The 17,528-nt window shown below is 37.6% G+C and overlaps 1 protein-coding gene across 24 annotated transcripts in view; it reads left to right on the top strand.

Annotated features, from left to right (window-relative positions):
• LOC139143493 (neuropeptide S receptor-like) overlaps window positions 1-17,065 on the top strand; it is a 215,979-nt gene extending 198,914 nt beyond the window's left edge. For 11 of the 24 annotated variants that reach the window (XM_070713861.1, XM_070713857.1, XM_070713862.1 and 8 more), the window contains 9 exons: window positions 3,844-3,979; window positions 5,947-6,050; window positions 6,445-6,538; window positions 7,940-8,239; window positions 9,589-9,699; window positions 10,231-10,411; window positions 11,034-11,105; window positions 12,014-12,117; window positions 13,892-17,065. In XM_070713861.1, coding sequence (XP_070569962.1) covers window positions 3,844-3,979; window positions 5,947-6,050; window positions 6,445-6,538; window positions 7,940-8,239; window positions 9,589-9,699; window positions 10,231-10,411; window positions 11,034-11,105; window positions 12,014-12,117; window positions 13,892-14,004 — 1,215 coding nt within the window. In that variant the 3' untranslated portion in view covers window positions 14,005-17,065. Of the gene's footprint in view, window positions 1-3,843; window positions 3,980-5,946; window positions 6,051-6,444; window positions 6,539-7,939; window positions 8,240-9,588; window positions 9,700-10,230; window positions 10,412-11,033; window positions 11,138-12,013; window positions 12,118-13,891 lie in introns of all 24 variants that reach the window. The other 13 variants (XM_070713877.1, XM_070713873.1, XM_070713875.1 and 10 more) reach the window with 3 other exon arrangements.
• Window positions 17,066-17,528: the final 463 nt, after the last annotated feature.

Genomic DNA, 17,528 nt, shown 5'->3' with positions numbered 1-17,528 from the left:
TGTTGTGCTAAATCTGGAATATACTAGTATTCACGCCATCGAGAAAAATTGGAAGCAGTTTCTCACTCCCTTAACTTGTTAGGCATTTTATTATGATAGAACTGATCATCTTATTTTGCATTTTGTAGTTTTCGATAGCCAAAGCCAGATGAGCGGTAAAGTGTGTGTTACAAGGTAAGGTTAAAGGTTATCCATGGCACCATGTTCTCATAATAAATGAGATTGCCAATATTCCAACACCCGTTTATTTGGAACGCGGTGCTTGAGCGGCAAAGTGCTGTCCATATTCTACTGCTCTATCCGCTATTGCCGTCAAGTCGCTATAACAACCACGCACTTTGTGAGTCCTGGCACATGGCTGGCCTATCTTTTTAAGAAGTCATGAACATTAACTCTGGCAGCCAAGCAAGTCTAATCACCGTAACTGTAACATCACCGAGGAGTTGTACCATTGCATTTTTCAAAAGAGATGTCGTAGCACCCACGAGACGTCAATGTTGCTTAAAGCAGAGGCAAACGTGAATCACCGCGGGAAATACAGCTGATTCGAACGAAATAGACAAAACACATGTATATCAAGAAACAACAGGGATTACATGTCTGACCAAAGACAAGCTACATGAGTTTTAACCGTTCGTGAAATCTCATTTTAAATTTGATTACAGGCAAAGTGAAAGTGTACTTTTGGATTACACATGTCTATCGACAACAGGAGTCTTTAATGTTTATTTATGACTCGAGAGACTGTGAAAGAATGTATGCGTATCTGATCACCATTGTACCGTTCAATATTGCGTATACTTTCTGCGCAGCAAAAGTATTTTCTACTCCTAGTAAGTTAAACAGTAGAATCGATGAGTACAATGAAAAGCTGGAGTTTCGTGAAAAGAAAATGGACAATGAGTTTCCACCACGTTTTTGTATGGATCTAAGGCAGCTATTAAACACTTTACGGCGAGAAACTTTAACGTTTTGAAGACTTCCCTCGACGTGTAGTCTACCCCTATGCACAGTATTCTTTATGATAACTGCAGAACGTGTTGCAGGTCAGAGATGGTAGCATGATAACATGGCGGCAACAACGGAGCTCCCAAGTTCGTTGAGCATTTCACTAAGAGTAGAAAGAAGCAATGGCTCTTACATCTACTATGCCTGTATGTCTAGTCTATATCAACAGAGATATAGCAATCGCCTACAGCAACTCTGTAATGATTAGCCATGAGACCTGTTCTGTATCGTATGCGTATCGCTTCACCGTCTTTCTGTATTAACCGAGGAAGCACTCGTGTGCAATGATGCGAGACTATCTCCTTCACTGGTTCTGTTATACCCACTGCCCTGAAATGGTGATGCCAAACGCCGTAGATTGCAAGAAACACGCACCAAACCTTCGGCAAATCTTGACGTTGGAATTGCTAGAACCTTAGAAGTGCAAACACAACAGATTAAAACCCGTAGGTTGAAAAGTGAATTAACGTTGCGAAAATCATGCTAGCAGTCAACAACGCTCTAAAAACTACAGAAGCCATCAACTGTACAATCTTAATTTCAAATCGAATTTTGAGGAAGTGCTGACTTCAAAAATGATTTGTAGCAGGTTTGAAACACAAAGTACTTATAACCATTACAACAAGGTAACTTCATACTAAACAAAATCTGATAATGGCAGATAATAAAATAACCTTGGTCAAAAAGCAGCACGGAATAATGAAAGCAGAGAAAGACAATCTTAAGACCACAAGTAACACATATCAGAGGTGATAATAGGAGTCCGGCAATCGTAGACGTACATTGCTTTCCTCCGACATTCATCAATGCCAATTTCAGAGTATATCCCGGTGGTCCAGTAAAGCCATTTATCTGCGAAGCATTTGCAGTCATAGTAAAGAATGCCGCTACTCATCGCAGTGACAACTGCATCATATTTCGACATGTCTTGATGTTGGTCATAAAGTTGGTCATAAAGTATTTAAAATCATCCGAATCTGGCGTTATTCTGTCTCAGCAGCTAGCTTCACTACCTATGATGTATGCCATGCCCGAAAATCGCTTTATAAATCACAGGTTCTACTGTAACCGTACCTCAAGTTAAGTTAAATATATGTAAATGAAAGCGAACTGCCGGAATATTCATGGGAAAAATAAGGAGAACGTAGAACGTCAATATTATGTCCTTCTCTCTTGTCAAAAGCTCAGTAATGTTGTTTGTCTGTCGAATAAGCAGATCAAGGTAAAGCTGAACGCACGCTTCTGTTGCTTTCGTAACCTTTAACTAATCCGGATAATCATTCTGAATTTGGTACTCGTACTAATTGGTTCTTCAAGTCCTTGAGATCATCAATATATCTACATGTCTCGTTAAAAGGACGGGCAATTCTTTGAGAGCCATATATGCGCAGACAATGAACACATTTAGCTGAATCATAATTATATGAATGTGCGTGTATGATAGGTTGCAAACGTCACCGGTCTTGGTTGAGGAAAAATGCATTTTATATGCAAAATAAAGTTCGACTATACCGATTTCTCAGGTTTCATCGACAAAAATCAATAAGTGCCAAGCAAAGACGTCAGTGAAAATCACCTATTTTAATAATAATTCTGCTTATCTATGTTTTGTCCTTCTTAAATATCGCGTAGCTCCTATGTCCGATTTATAATTAAAGCGGTGAGTCCTGAACCTTTTTGGCGATTATTGTATAGATGGTAAATTAAGCACATGGACAGTTTGTAATACATGAAGAACGAAGGGAATTTAGCATCTGTCGTTGTTATGTCCGTCGATAAACAACCTTTTTGGGTTCAAGCCTCGTTGCAGGTGTTGACGTCAAGATTACGTCACTTGTTTAATAAATGTACCGTATCGGTCACCAAGGCATAATGCATCTCGTTGATTTATTTAATATACTCAAAAATATTACAAAAAATGTTGGTGATTCGTATGGACTCATTGTGAAACCTTCAGTAAACAATATACATTACACTGTCGGTTTTGTTGGTGTAAAACATTAAGTTTATATCCCGCATCATGTAATCGAAAAAGACTGTGGCAATTTTTAATGCCACGTTTCAGCAATTAGGGCTAATTTGCTAGTGAAATCGTTAGATGTTTAAAATTTAGGTAAGGTTTCTGTGTGTCGAATAGAAACGCGACCCGAAGTTATGAAGATTATCATATAAAGAGTTATCGTCCATCGAAGATCGCCTTAAAATACCCATGCTGTCGTCTTAGGCAGAACAATCTTCTTCCCAGGTTAATTTCAACCTCCAATGCTTTCGAATAACTTTGGTAATACATTTTACACATGGCTAGACCTGTTGAAGAAACCTGTCACTTAAAAGAAAAAGAACTAGATATTTTAATATCTCCTCTTTGCAAAAGCAAGTCTCAGATTTTGTCGTGATTCAAATCATAGGTACTTTAGGAACGGTTGACGTAATGGTAAAAAAGCTGTAACAGTGTTTTTCGATTTTTTGTGGCACAACCCAGGCGACCAGTTGAGTTTACATGTTTAGACATTTTCAAGATCCCACTACATTTAAAAAAATAATGGTGCGGATTCTATTTGTTTCATCCAGAAGTTATGACTGCTTCGTGATAATAATACTTTTTAGTCGGACTTGTCCGTTCAATGTGAGTGATCGCTTATTATCATTAACACAAGTGTTTGTCACAGCCTAAAATTAAGATTGTTCTTTGATTTGTGCCCTGGCGAGCTAAGGCGAGCTGACGGCATCAACTTTTGACTACAGAAAACTTGTGATAGAGGCGTTAATTTTATTCCATAAACAAACGTGTGTTAAACCATAACTAAACTTATACCGATCGTATTTGTCTTTCAGACTGAACAGTTAATAACCCTGTGGATTTTATTCGTGTTCGTCGTGATCGGCAACTCGATCGTTCTTGTGTCCGTGTCCCTTGTAAGGCACAAAAAATCGAAGATGAATTTCTTTATAATGAATCTAGCCATAGCAGGTAAGTATCTTAACTTCCTCCGCTCATTTCCTCTACAATAGTCACCACTCGAGCGACTTTCTAACGTTTTTTATTTTATCATTGCATTTTTATTATTATCGAAACAACACATATTCGTGCTGGGTCGAATCGGTTTTAATAGCTAGGCGTATCGTACGTTCAGCAAGTAAAATGTTTTCGCGTGTCGACAATTTGAAATACAATAAATATTGCTGTTGTTCAATTTCGATTAGAAATTTTGCTTTGTTATTTAGATTTGTTAGCAATGCATATTAGCATTTTCTCTGTTAAATACAGGCTGTACGACTTATATACATGTACGCATCACAGCCGGTCAATCTGGTACACACACACATTTATATATATATATATATATATATATATATATATATATATATATATATATATATATATATATATATATATATATATATATATATATATATATAATTCTACTTAATATATGCACGATTGCTTGTTTTGAGCGGCTCATTGCCGATTTTGTAGCCAGCGCTTACCACAAAAACAGCGTTTGATCAAAAAAAGCAGTCTTCTACGATCCCCTTTTTAGAGGGGAAGATTTTTTTATCAACCCATCTTTGCGGTTAAATGCCCTGTATGCAGACACGACCGCAATCCAATCCCTCTTGGTCAATTTCCACTAGCCAGTGCGTGCATTCGTATGCTTTAAGGAGAGCGTAGCCATATTAGAATGAGAACAACTGCCCGCAGCAACAGAGGATGTAGTCGAAACGGAAAGACAGCAGATATGTCGGGCGTTCCATTTTAAACGACCCAGAGGAGGTAATAGAAGACGCTAGGACTGATATCAATCGATGGAGGCAATCCAGCATTATACCGCAGGTTTTGGGACAGTTGGTGGTCGATATTGCCGTGGCAATTGTGTTTGAAAATGAGCTAAGCGATATTAGCTGTCTCTGTTTTATCTACAAATGATTTACGGCTATCGCGGTGAAATGGCATTACCTACAGTGAAAACATCGCCGCCTGATATATGCCAGTTAGATTGAATATCAACAGTTCACGGGTTGTAAATTTGTAAAACAATTACATGAAATCGTGTCGTGAGATCCATGGATCCCGGCCGGCCGATCGTTATTCTTTATAGCGAGGGGGATACAGGTAAATTTTATCAAGCACGTGCGCACATCGAAGACGCAAGTGATGTCTACACATGCGCACAAGCACAGACATTTAATGATCTTCTCAATAATCCTAAGACTAATAAGAACAACGTCACTTCATGAGGAAACGACATTTTTTCGCAAAAGATATCACTGTTGTAGTAAGCTCGCGATTTTCTAGTTCTCAGCGTTGGTACGCCTCTCAAATTCGAAACAAATTAAAAAAAAAAACTTTTGTCTTATAGAATAGAGAATCTACTCAGTTTTAATGGCACATTATATTAAGGAAAAAAGTCAGAAAAGTGAATGTAAGACGTGAAAGCCTTCTGGATTAGGAAGTCTTGGGTGGTAATGCCCGACTCTAGAACTACCATTATTGGGAGCATTGTAAGTCATTAAAGTTTGCCTGAAGATAAATACTAAAATAAAAAATATAAAGAAGGAAATTAGAACAACCCGACGGTATTCTTCGAACAAAACGTAGGGCGATTAAAATGACTAAGTAAATGCTGGCATATGTATATTGATACCATGCAATATATGATTGGTATATGCAGATATAGTTTACAGTTAAAATACCCTTTATTCGTACAAAAGGTCTTATGCGTCCCTTAGTCTTTCAGGACACAATTCATTTAAATTGTTGGGAGACACATTTGTATAAAGTATAAACTTGATGTCCTACGCCTGACCGAAAGAATGACTCTAATGGAAACTGCATAACTTTTGGATAGCTCTTGACTAATGAATATGAGTATCGGTTGATTTGCATTTGATGCTCCTTACTGCTAATTGAAGTGTATACATTTTATTTCGTTCCAGACTTGTTGGTCGGGGTTTTCAATATATTTCCGGACATTGTGCACAGATACACCGTCGATTTCTACGGGGGTGACGTTATTTGCAAATTGGTCCGGTACTTGCAGGTGAGTTCAACAGTTAGGAATACTCTGGCGGATATGACATACTCAGTGTGATCTAAGTGAAAATTTCATCGCAGGTCATTTCTGATGTATTAATTTTAACGTAGCAACACTCTTTTATATGCGGTAAAATATCAGATAATGCACCTGGCACTGGCGGCTGTGTACTTCTTCAAACTATGTTTATTGATGTTGATAATTTAATCGGACGTAGCATAAAAGAAAGAGGTCGAAATTTGGTTACTTCTCCGCAGGAATTTCATCATGCATATCCTCTACGGTTTGCTTTAAAAATTCAAATCAATTCAACAAAGATGCAATTACTTAGATATGCTGAAAACGGATAACAGTTATAAGCTTTTTTTTGAGTAATCTTTCTATTTCTTTCTTTCCCCAGGCAACTGTGGTATATGCCTCGACTTATCAGTTAGTGGCCCTCAGCCTCGATCGCTATAATGCTATTGTTCACCCTATGAACTTTTCCGGCAGTGGTAAGTGAAACCCTTCGTAAAATGGATATTTTAGCTATTCCTATGTTTCGTTAAGTAGTTAGCGAGGAGCATGTTTACCTCCAACAATTATTATCCTCTTGCAGAGAACCCCGATATAAAATATACCACCCCATTTCGACGTCCTCTATTAACGTAATACGTTGACGTTTTCACAGGAAAGAAACCTGTTATCATTTCACATCACAATCCGCTTTTTCATACGAACAAACTATGAATTTTTCGATAGACTACATTGATTACTCTGGCAAACCAGTGTTGATTAATCAGTAAATGGTGATCTAAATTTACAATAGGTTTAATGTAGCGCTGCACATGCCAGTCTTTCGCTTCGTCGTGATATCTTTTTTCGACACATTTTAACAAAAGCCAGTAAATCAGTGACTGCAATTGATATATATTGTTGCTCTTCTACGTGCTAACCCCAATCGCCAATATAACCCTTTAGCTTCCTCACCATTATGTATTAATCCAAGGTAGTTAATCAGCGGATGTCAACCTCTAAAATCCGACCAAGCTGAATTTTAGTTTGTTTGACATCTTGTTGGCAAGTCTGTTGTTCTGTGCACGCGATAATGTTTTGGTTCAACAGCACAGGGCACGATCGAGAATGCCGAGGTGTTGTCAACCTTTGACCTCAATAAAACGACTCTGAAAAGACGATAATGTCACTTAGTGATTATGTACTGGACAGTCGTCTCCATTAAAGATACATGCATGTATTTCATGTTTTTGTGGGTTGTTTGCGTACTATCGCGGACTACAGATGCATATGCCTCATATTGTACTTTCCTCTTAATCATAAAAAACTATTAAAAAATGAGATCGTCTTACATTTTAGTGTGTTTTAGTGGCATCCGGTTTTTTGGAGCGCAGTCGGAAATGATGATGCATGCTTAAATAACTGCGTTCTAATCTTTTGGAAATGCCCTTACATTATTACCTAATGTTGTCCGACGTGCTTCCTCCCCACTTTAAGAATAGAATGTTCTGGCAAGTCACACATGCTCTACTGATTTTCATTTCCTTTATCATGTTGCGTGTTTTTGTCAGATCGAGACCCTCTTCCGATCCAATTTGATCGAATCCAGATCTTGACATGACTCTTCAAATCTCTTCGTTTCTCAATGCTAATGGATCTGCCTGCTAAGAAATTTCCACTGACGCCGTGTTTCGTGTCTGCAAATTTGTGCTTCGGAAAAAATACGCGTTTCGCGCGTTTACAAATCACCATAAACTATAATATTCATACATGCGACACCATACTGTAAGTATCTTGAAAAACTAAACAGGAATCTCTTTTTGTCTGTGTGTGTGTCTGTCTGTCTGTGTCTCTGTCTGTGTCTCTGTCCGTCTGTATGTCTATCTGTCTGTCTCCCACAGACAAACGCTCCACTATAATGGTCGTCACCATGTGGGTTGTGGCTTTCATCCTGGCCATACCGAGCCCCATCTTTTTCAAAGAGACGGCTTTACCGAGCGGGGAAGTCCAGTGCTGGTTGGACCTGCCTAATGCGGAATCGTCCATGAAACCATATACCTTGGTTCTCGCCTGCCTCTTGTTTTTCATTCCTTTGATAATCATAACGGCGTGCTACTCGATCATCATCGCCACAATTTGGCAGAAGAGTAAAGACCTTGTTTCTCCCAGAAGAAGACCAGCCAAAGATCAGGAGAAGAATGGTAATATGTAGTATTACATTGTACTTCAAGTAATTTTTGTTATTATTTACAACGCTCTGCTTTTAGCATCTAGCACTGTAATTTCCCTCGAGGACACCTGTATACAAGTAAACCGATGTCCTTGCGGGGTTTATAGATGCCAAAGGTAGAGATTTATAAGTAATAACATTACTCTAAGTACAAAGTGATAATATCTGTTACTTAAAGGGGAAGTTCACCGAGGATAATTTTCACAGATGTGCTAGCTTTGTGGTCACTTACCCCGAAAAGCTATTTTCGCCATTTATAACTCACGCGATTGTTTACAAAAACCGATAAGAATAGTACAGGAAGTTGCCCATGTAATTTGCATTATGGCAATAAAGCTCAAGGCTTGGTGGAGCTTGCATCATGTGATATGGAAGGGACCATTAATACAAGAACAATAAGTATAACATAAGCAACCGACTTTAAAGGCACGTTCTTAGTTTGTCACAAAATGTCGCCACCGAAACAAGTATTATTAATCGAACTTTAATATTACCAAAGACTGTAGTAAACTGGTACACCCCCACCATGTAAATGACAGGAAAAACTTGAAGAAAGGTTAGATTTTTTAATCTGGAGATTGCAAGATGCATGAAACTTCAGTTACAGACATTACGACAAGCTGCTCAAAATGAATATTCAGAAACACGACACAGAGGGCGCATGTTGTTGTGGTTCAGTATTCTGTCAGTCGAACCTACACGTGAATGGTATAACAGTTCGCGTCTTAACAAAGTAAAGTCTGATTAACAACATCGGCCCAACAATTATCGGAGGCAGTAATTCACGACGAGAAAAATTTATCACCCGATATTATTTATGTATCACCTCTAATGTGAAATACATAACTTTGAAGAATATTCACAAGATATGTTCTTGACAGGATCTAGTTCATCAATCTTCAAATCTTATGCTATTTACTAAAATGCTATCAATCTTCATGGACGGCTACTTTGTGCTTTACTCATAAGTTAGGAAGCAAAATTTGATGATTCTGCGGATGCTTTTAAACCAAGCCTTATCTGAAGGTCAGGGATTCTTGAATCCGTTTTATGGATATATTACTGCAAAACTTCCCGTTTCTCCAATTCCCTGTAATCAAACATAAATTGCACGTTGCGACAGCATATGTCGATGTGTTGGTGTTTATGGTTAGTATTCCTTTCTGTCTTTCGGACTTGTCGATGTGCCTAATTACCTGTCACCTGGTCACCAACTTTTTCTAAAAGGGCGGAAGACGCGACGGGCTGTATGTCTACCTGCAATAATTACAACAAGTCATCTGTGCACCAATTAAAACAATATTCTATTTCTATCGGCAGGCATCTACAAGTCGTCTGGTGGGATAAGCGCCAAGAGAAGTGCAAGCTCCCGAGGATTAATACCAAAGGCTAAGATCAAAACTATAAAGATGACACTGTGTATTGTCGTTTGTAAGTAAAGGTAACTTTGTCAGCATGCGCAAAACATGTTTTTCGACTTTTGTTTGTGTCAATGTATGTATGTATGTATGTATGTATGTATGTATGTATGTATGTATGTATGTATGTATGTATGTATGTATGTATGTATGTATGTATGTATGTATGTATGTATGTATGTATGTATGTATGTATGTATGTATGTATTTATGTATGTATGTATGTATGTATGTATGTATGTATGTATGTATGTATGTATGTATTTATGGATTTATGGATGTATGTAAGCTTAAGAACGTAGGTAGATATGTGCGTACGTATGTGTTTGTGTGGCTGTGTGAAGTTTAGGTCTAAATTCCATCATAGACAGTTGAAGACAAAGAGAAGTGGGGATGAAGATGTTTTGTCATTACAAGTGACACATGGAAATACATTAAAGTACACAAGTGTGCTCATCATGCAGCCATTGATATTTTGAAAGCTCATTACTATAAATGATATCTTAGATTGAATAATAATTAAGCTTGGTTCACTTCTGCACAGCATTTATACTTTGTTGGAGCCCGTTCACTCTGTGGATCATCTTGAAAACGTATAAACTGATACCCAACAACGAAACCACCATGAACGTCCACATTATCGTGCAGAACCTCCCATCTCTGAACAGCGCCACCAACCCCATCATATACGGATTTTTCAGCACCAACATTTGTAAGGAGTTGCGGTGAGTACTAGTTGATCCTCACACTGCATGTTGTGTTTGAGAACACCAAGCCTATATTGTAGGAAGTTAACATTGTCAAGCACTTTGAAGATTACACAATGGCACAAACATTAAGCGTGGAAATACACGTGCAATCAATTGATGAAAAGCAGTGCTTAAATATGTGCACAATTATCTTGCTATGGAATTTATCACTGTTGTTAATAGGGCCACTTTAAGTTACCATAATGTCACCACTACCACCATTACCATCGTCACATTACATATATGAGAGTTTAAATAATATTTGAGTTTTGTTTAGCTGTAGGTAAGTCAGAGTCATATTTCACACTGAAATCTACACATTTACTTAAGAAATGGAAAATAAGTATGACCACGATTATCATTCACGGTGGATTGTCTGATGCCCTCCATGCACGTGTGTTCTTCAAAAATGCACACTTTGAAGTTGGTACCTCGCAAAGAGAAGGCTTAACAAAGCCGGACTTCCTCCGCAAAACAGACCGAATTGCCTGCCTAAACCCTTCCTGCATGAACCCGTTTTTAATAACCTAACATGGAACTAATCGTATGTTTCTCGCGATTAAACCTTGCTATTCTTTCTTTTTTTGTGACGTTTTAGAAGAATTTGCAGCATCTGCGTACCTTGTTTAAGGTCGCCTCGTTCCCCTAAAGTTCACACACAAGACAAAAGGTATCACCATACAACAAAAACTCTCCATAAAGGTATTGCACGGGTGCAAACGTGTCTCGAAGTAATATAATTTTACTAGTAAATGTTCATAGAATAAAAAAAGCCCATGGTGCAATTCGTAGATGAAACGGTGGAAACGTACTGCGCATGTTCACAGTGGGTATTAACCACAGATTGCGATAACTGAGTGTGCGCAATACATATTACCGAACTGCAACTTGGGACCGAAACCAGTTTGTCCTGCAATGAAGTATAAGGCGTAAAGGGGATATGACCTATAAAAAAAATACAAAAAAAGAAGTACAAGTCACATCTCCAAAAGGCCATACGCTTCCTGCAGAACAGGTAGAATACAGTAATTTGTTGTTCCCTTGTAAGAAATGCATGTACCGAGGAGAAGCACTCTTATCAACTCTGTGGAACAGTACGTGCATGACCTACATCATCTAAAATGTGCGATTGTGTAGACTAAGGTAGAATAATTGCCAAACACAAATAAAAAGAGACTCACTGAAATGCATTCATTTAATTTAGTTGAGGGGTGCACCTATAGCAACATGTGCATGATGCATAAATACCAGTGCTTTAAAAATGCATCGTTCTCAATCCTATCTAAAGCACGATTCATTGTCAAATATCTATTAGAAGCATATTCATTACATATAATGAGACACACTGAACCATATGTACAAAGCATGAGCACGCCATTTCCCGAGCAAATATAAAAATGTCTTGCTATGAAGATTTCCTGTTTTAAACACTTGAATATATACACAAATCCCCTAACAAGATATTAACCTCGGCTAAGACATAAAGTCTGATCTCCTACATAGCCGTACAATTTTTCCCTGCTCGCTTACACATTGCCGATTGCTTGTTGTTCGTATCGCAAATTCTGCTCCTAACAGTGAGGCCTTGAAGTGCTGGCGATGGTCCCGTAACCACTGTTGCTGTAGCAACTATGAGAGACGACATGGCCACTTCGACAAAAACGGTAGCAAAACGAAGCAAGGTAGATTTCATATACAGAGCATTTGAAAAATAAACTATGATAGAGTAACGCAAACTATCTTAAGGTTCGAGGATTTTTCTGGTAAGGATTGCATAATTGCATGTCCAGGGGAAATGCTGATTATATATACATCAAAGTAATAACCAGGTGTAAGTTAAGTTAAACGATTAAAGTATCTCAGGGAAACATCTTCTATTATTGCAGTGATTAAGCTTTTATAAGCTCTCATCCGAGAACTTCTTCAACGATTACATAATTTAACATTTGGGTTGTCACTTAATAGTTTTTTCGTTGCTTACTCTTGCCTATGTTTGTTATTTAGGATGTCTCAAATGGCAGCAAACAATATACTAATACTTTATCCGTAAGAAAATCCCAGTTGTTGGTGACTCACTTTGGTCGTGCATCTTTCGTTTTTGATGTTAGCATTCTGCCGATTAAAGCTACTGCAAAATAACGACTATCTGAGACCATGCGTCGGATTCAAAACACCATTTTAGCTCATGCATCAAGAACCAAATTACTTACATACATCTTATATCTTCTCTGACCGCGATGAAATTACTAATAAGGTGTTGGCGAAATATTTAATGCTTAGTTCCAAAGGGCGATATCCATGACAAAATGCGTGAGGATTCTGGACGCAAAGACCATACATGTACATTCAGATAGCTGGGCACACGATATGCCCCGCATGCTATAAAAACAAAGCAAATGTATCCTTCACAGAGGGAGATTGCCGCGAGTAGAAAGTTATTTGTTTGTCTTCGTAAGATCTTGCGTCTGTGTTATTACATACATCACACAGATAGAAACCTCTTCCATGTTTTCCTGATGGTTAAACTTATTTTTACCATATTTAATGTTCTCTGGGCAAACCCTGCGTATCACCTCTTTACATGAAAGTCACAGCATGCTTAGCACTAATCCTTGCCTTGAAGTTCTTCCATCGGTACCTCAATATCTGTCTTATGATAAGGCACTATAGCAAATTTAAAGGCCAAATCACGCTTGAAATATTCTTTTCTTTGTGTTTAAATTGTGTGAAGTGCCATTGGATCGGTAGAAATAAAACGTATGAATAAAAAAATACGCAAGTGAAAATGTAAAATAAAATGTATAATTAATGTACGTGCTAAGGTATGTATGTATGTATGTATGTATGTATTATGTATGTATGTATGTATGTATGTATGTATGTATGTATGTATGTATGTATGTATGTATGTATGTATGTATGTATGTATGTATGTATGTATGTATGTATGTATGTATGTATGTATGTATGTATGTATGTATGTATGTATGTATGTATGTATATATATATATATATATATATATATATATATATATATATATGTATATTCAGACATACAAATGGGTGTAAGAACACACATATCTATTATATATATATATATATATATATATATATATATATATATATATATATATATATATATATATATATATATATATATCCCCTCCGCAGTTTGCTTCTATATGTTGACAGCCACAAATTTAGGTACTATAGAAGAGGATGGTCAAGTCTTCACTTCACTCGACAGACAATTCAACACAGAGACGGACTAACATGGTCATTACTGTAAAAACCTTGGTACAAAGGTACCAAAGAAGCGATTTAAAGACTAAACATGTCAGCTCTCTCTAATAAACATTCTGTAACCACAAGACGATACACTGACTGCCACATTACTACCGTGGCACTAAATGTTGACTTAACCTTCTAAACATTGTTTGTACTGACCTTTTCCAGGCGTATCCCAGCAATCAATTGGATTGCTGCAAAGCTACCATGCTGCGAGGAATGGAAACCGCGTGGTTTTGGTCGATCCACCACCTTCCGGGATACGCACTACACGGACGTGAGCATGACCGAGTCTCCGATCCCGATGTCAACCAAGAGTGACTACAACCAGATCCGGAACAAGGAAGTTCTGGAAGGAGTCTGCACCTCTGTGTGAAGCGTGGACCCCGGGAATAGGAGTGGATGACGCGAGCATCGAAATACACTTAGAGGGAATTGCGTCAAAAAATGATAATCCTGAAACAATTCCCTGTACTTGTACCTTTGTTTGACCAGAGATCAATGACCTTTCAATGACCTCAACTCATTTCACCATCGCAGTTTAAAAGAGCACATCATGTCATGCTTTGTTTTTCATGCACAAAATAAAAGAAAACTCTTGTATCGAAATCCTCTCCAATATGAACATAAGACTAAAAGTGTAAAGTAGATATCCGTTTCTTCATATCATTTTACCGTGACTGTTTCAAAGTGGCGTTTCTCGTTTCGAATGCACTTCACTTGTTAGCAAGTTTTAATATCTAAATTTGCATTTACCTGACCAAATTATGTTTGCACAATAGTCTTGAAGTCACAGACTCAATAAATCTAAAACTTACATAGTCTTTGTCATGTTCTATGTTCCTCACGGCATCTAAAACCCTGTTCAACTACATTACGGCTTTTGCATAACAATCACAGTTTGAAGCTTCAAGTACATTATTTTTATGTTGCCATTATTCATACCTGTGCTGGTGCAAATATTGTGAAGGTTGTTGGAAGAAATGTCTGTTGCTCTCCGATCACGCTTGCCTTGTCACACTCGTGCTCCATGATTCACACAGAAGTGAACTTCTTTCCACGTGGTTCATCATCAATGTCACCATTTGTCGTTACTTTTGGCTTGCGCACAAGTCATCGGTCATGCCAGAGGTCATGTTAAAGGTCATTTCGCGTTGGTGTTTGATTTCCGTATCGGCCAAACGGGTATATTGTGTGTACTCGCAGTGCGCTGGCAAACGAGTATAACTTCGCTGAAAATGCCCATCTATTACTATATGTTCAAGAGCGAACTTTTCGAAGTGGACATCAACCATGTGGATGTACATATACATGTGATCAGTATGACCGTATGCATAAGTGGAATGATAATGACCAGATCAATGAGAAAAGTGCTTGACGATTCCTGATTCCAATTCGAAAGTATGTGCCTAGCGGTAGTTCGTCGTCTTACCCGTATATCCATAGAAATCCCGAGTCCAGTATCAAAGCTAGCATTTTGAAACGTCATATACCAGAGGATATAATAGAACATCTCGTTAATAGCAAGAAAGTTTATGTGCTTCGAAGAAAACACATAAACATTTTATCCTCCGTTTCAATGGATATCGAGAGCACATATTCTAAGATGTGTGTAAAGGTGGATCCTAAGTGAAAGATATCAATGACGTCATTCGCAACGGAAACAGGTAAAGTTTAGGTGTCTCTTTCCTATGGTTACATCTTCGAAGTCTCAGAAACTGTGAATATAGCAATGGAGAATCTGGCACCGAAACTCAACCGAAGAACTTCAAAGAAAGACCAAGATCTTGATAAACAGGACGATCATTTGTATTTTCATCATATGTGACAATCCAGTATGAATTTATGTTGTGAACAATTGTCTTTATTGGTGACATTCGTGATGAAATTAGGTTATAATGAAAGTGCGTCTCTGTGAAAATAACGTTTAAAGCGATTGTAATTTAGTCGATTGGTTTTACGATAAGAATGGGCCTTGAGTTAGTCGATGCAAGGCGGCAGATTGCACATGAACTTGTGCGCAGGAAGGGGTTTTGTTGTATGTTAATACTCAACGTCGATCGTTGCATGGTAAATATGCAAGGTTATCGTCAAATTTCGTTTTTCCGGTTTTCTGAAACTGCGTTGCATGCTAGCAGCTTCGTGGAAATCATGAAATGTCTTTTGGTAATTGTAGGTTTTGTGGTATTTACATCAAGTTGCTATATTGGATACTGTCAGTACAAAGAGATGATTAAAATAAATGTCACGAACAATTATTTAATCCTACTAATCAATAATATATTGTGTAATTTGATGTACTTAGTCAGCTTTGTTCGATAAACTCAACGAGATGGACTACTGGGTTCATCGTTGAGATTCTTGAAATGGTCAATAATGAGGCAAATGTGACCGAAAGAGGGCGTCTTGACTATCTGTCATCAATGTTTGAACATCGCCACTCTAGCATGCAGATGAGAAACTGCAAGATGTCTCTTTCATCAAATCTTTATGTATTTTATCATAGCTAAAAATTCTTAACATTAAAAGGCAAGTTGACGTTTCTTGCTTTTTTCTCTCTGAACCCTATAGGCTACCAGAGAGGATAACTCAAATGAGGTTTTGTTGCTTATTCTAATTAAAATAAGTATAATCAAACTTAATCACTAATTTTACTCACTACTATGGATTTTTAAATGTAATATTATTAGTCGACAGATTGCTGAGTCGGTTTTCTATTTTCACCAGGCAAGTCTACCCCTGGTGACATGTTTGAGTTATTTTATTCCGAGTGGTAACAAATCAGGATCGAATGCTAGCCTTAATAAGTATTTACTTCTTTTGCCACACCGAATTTTTTAATAAGTTAGATGTCGGACAGTACGAAACGTATGTTTGCATTAGCTATTGAAACTATGAAAATTTTAAAATTGATGTAAAGTGCTACTGCTTATCGGAAAATGTGAAATTATAACTCACAAGCAACGCTCATTTTATAATGAACCCAGCAAAGTAGAATCAATAATAGTTGGGCGACATACAATATCTATTATTGCCGTTTTAAGATGAAAATAAGAGCATGTTTGTGTCATCCCATCCCAAAGCATCTATTCAAAGATTAGCAATGCTTTAGAAATATATAGAATCGAGTGTTCTGACATGTGTTACACTAATGAGGTGTTGTTTAGCATGTCTTGTCGACCGAAGCATCTTTTCCTGAAAAAAACTGCCCATGTCTCTAAGTAAATGATTTATGCACCCTTCTTTAATATTGAATGCCCTGTCCAATGGAATGCATACTGTACCTTCTTTTGAACTGTAAACACTATACTGATGTAATAAATTGACTTTGTTCAAAAACAATTAACCATCTCGTCGCAATCTGTTACATGCAATCGACAAGAAAGGGAAGTGCCACTGTTTTTGCTAGAGCATAGAAAACTTGGCCCGTGCTGAACTGTAGAACAAGTCAACATAATTCAATGGTGTGATTTTATTCATCCATTACAAAAGGCGTACTCAGAAAAGCACATGGCCAATGCCATATGGAAGATGGACCAAGAGTTTTTTCAGTAAAGAAGATTATTTAATTTGAAAGTGCCATTAAGAACAAAAGAATAGGCCATAAGATTTCTATTGCCAGTATGTGTAGTTGCATACATATAAGTGCAGATGTGTGTTAGGGTGGGTTAGGAGTTGTCTGCTGCCAGATGGAGATCATTGAGGGACTAAAGAGCAGTATGGATTGGTTTGAGCTCGCTTACAAATGTGCAGGTTTGGTAACGTACATTTAGTCAATGCCCGTAAAATATTTGTACTTGTAAAT

This window comes from Ptychodera flava, chromosome 11 (assembly GCF_041260155.1).
Source record: "Ptychodera flava strain L36383 chromosome 11, AS_Pfla_20210202, whole genome shotgun sequence".
Lineage (NCBI taxonomy): Eukaryota > Metazoa > Hemichordata > Enteropneusta > Ptychoderidae > Ptychodera > Ptychodera flava.
Note: the sequence above shows the minus strand (reverse complement) of the source record. Positions and strands in the feature narration are given on the sequence as shown.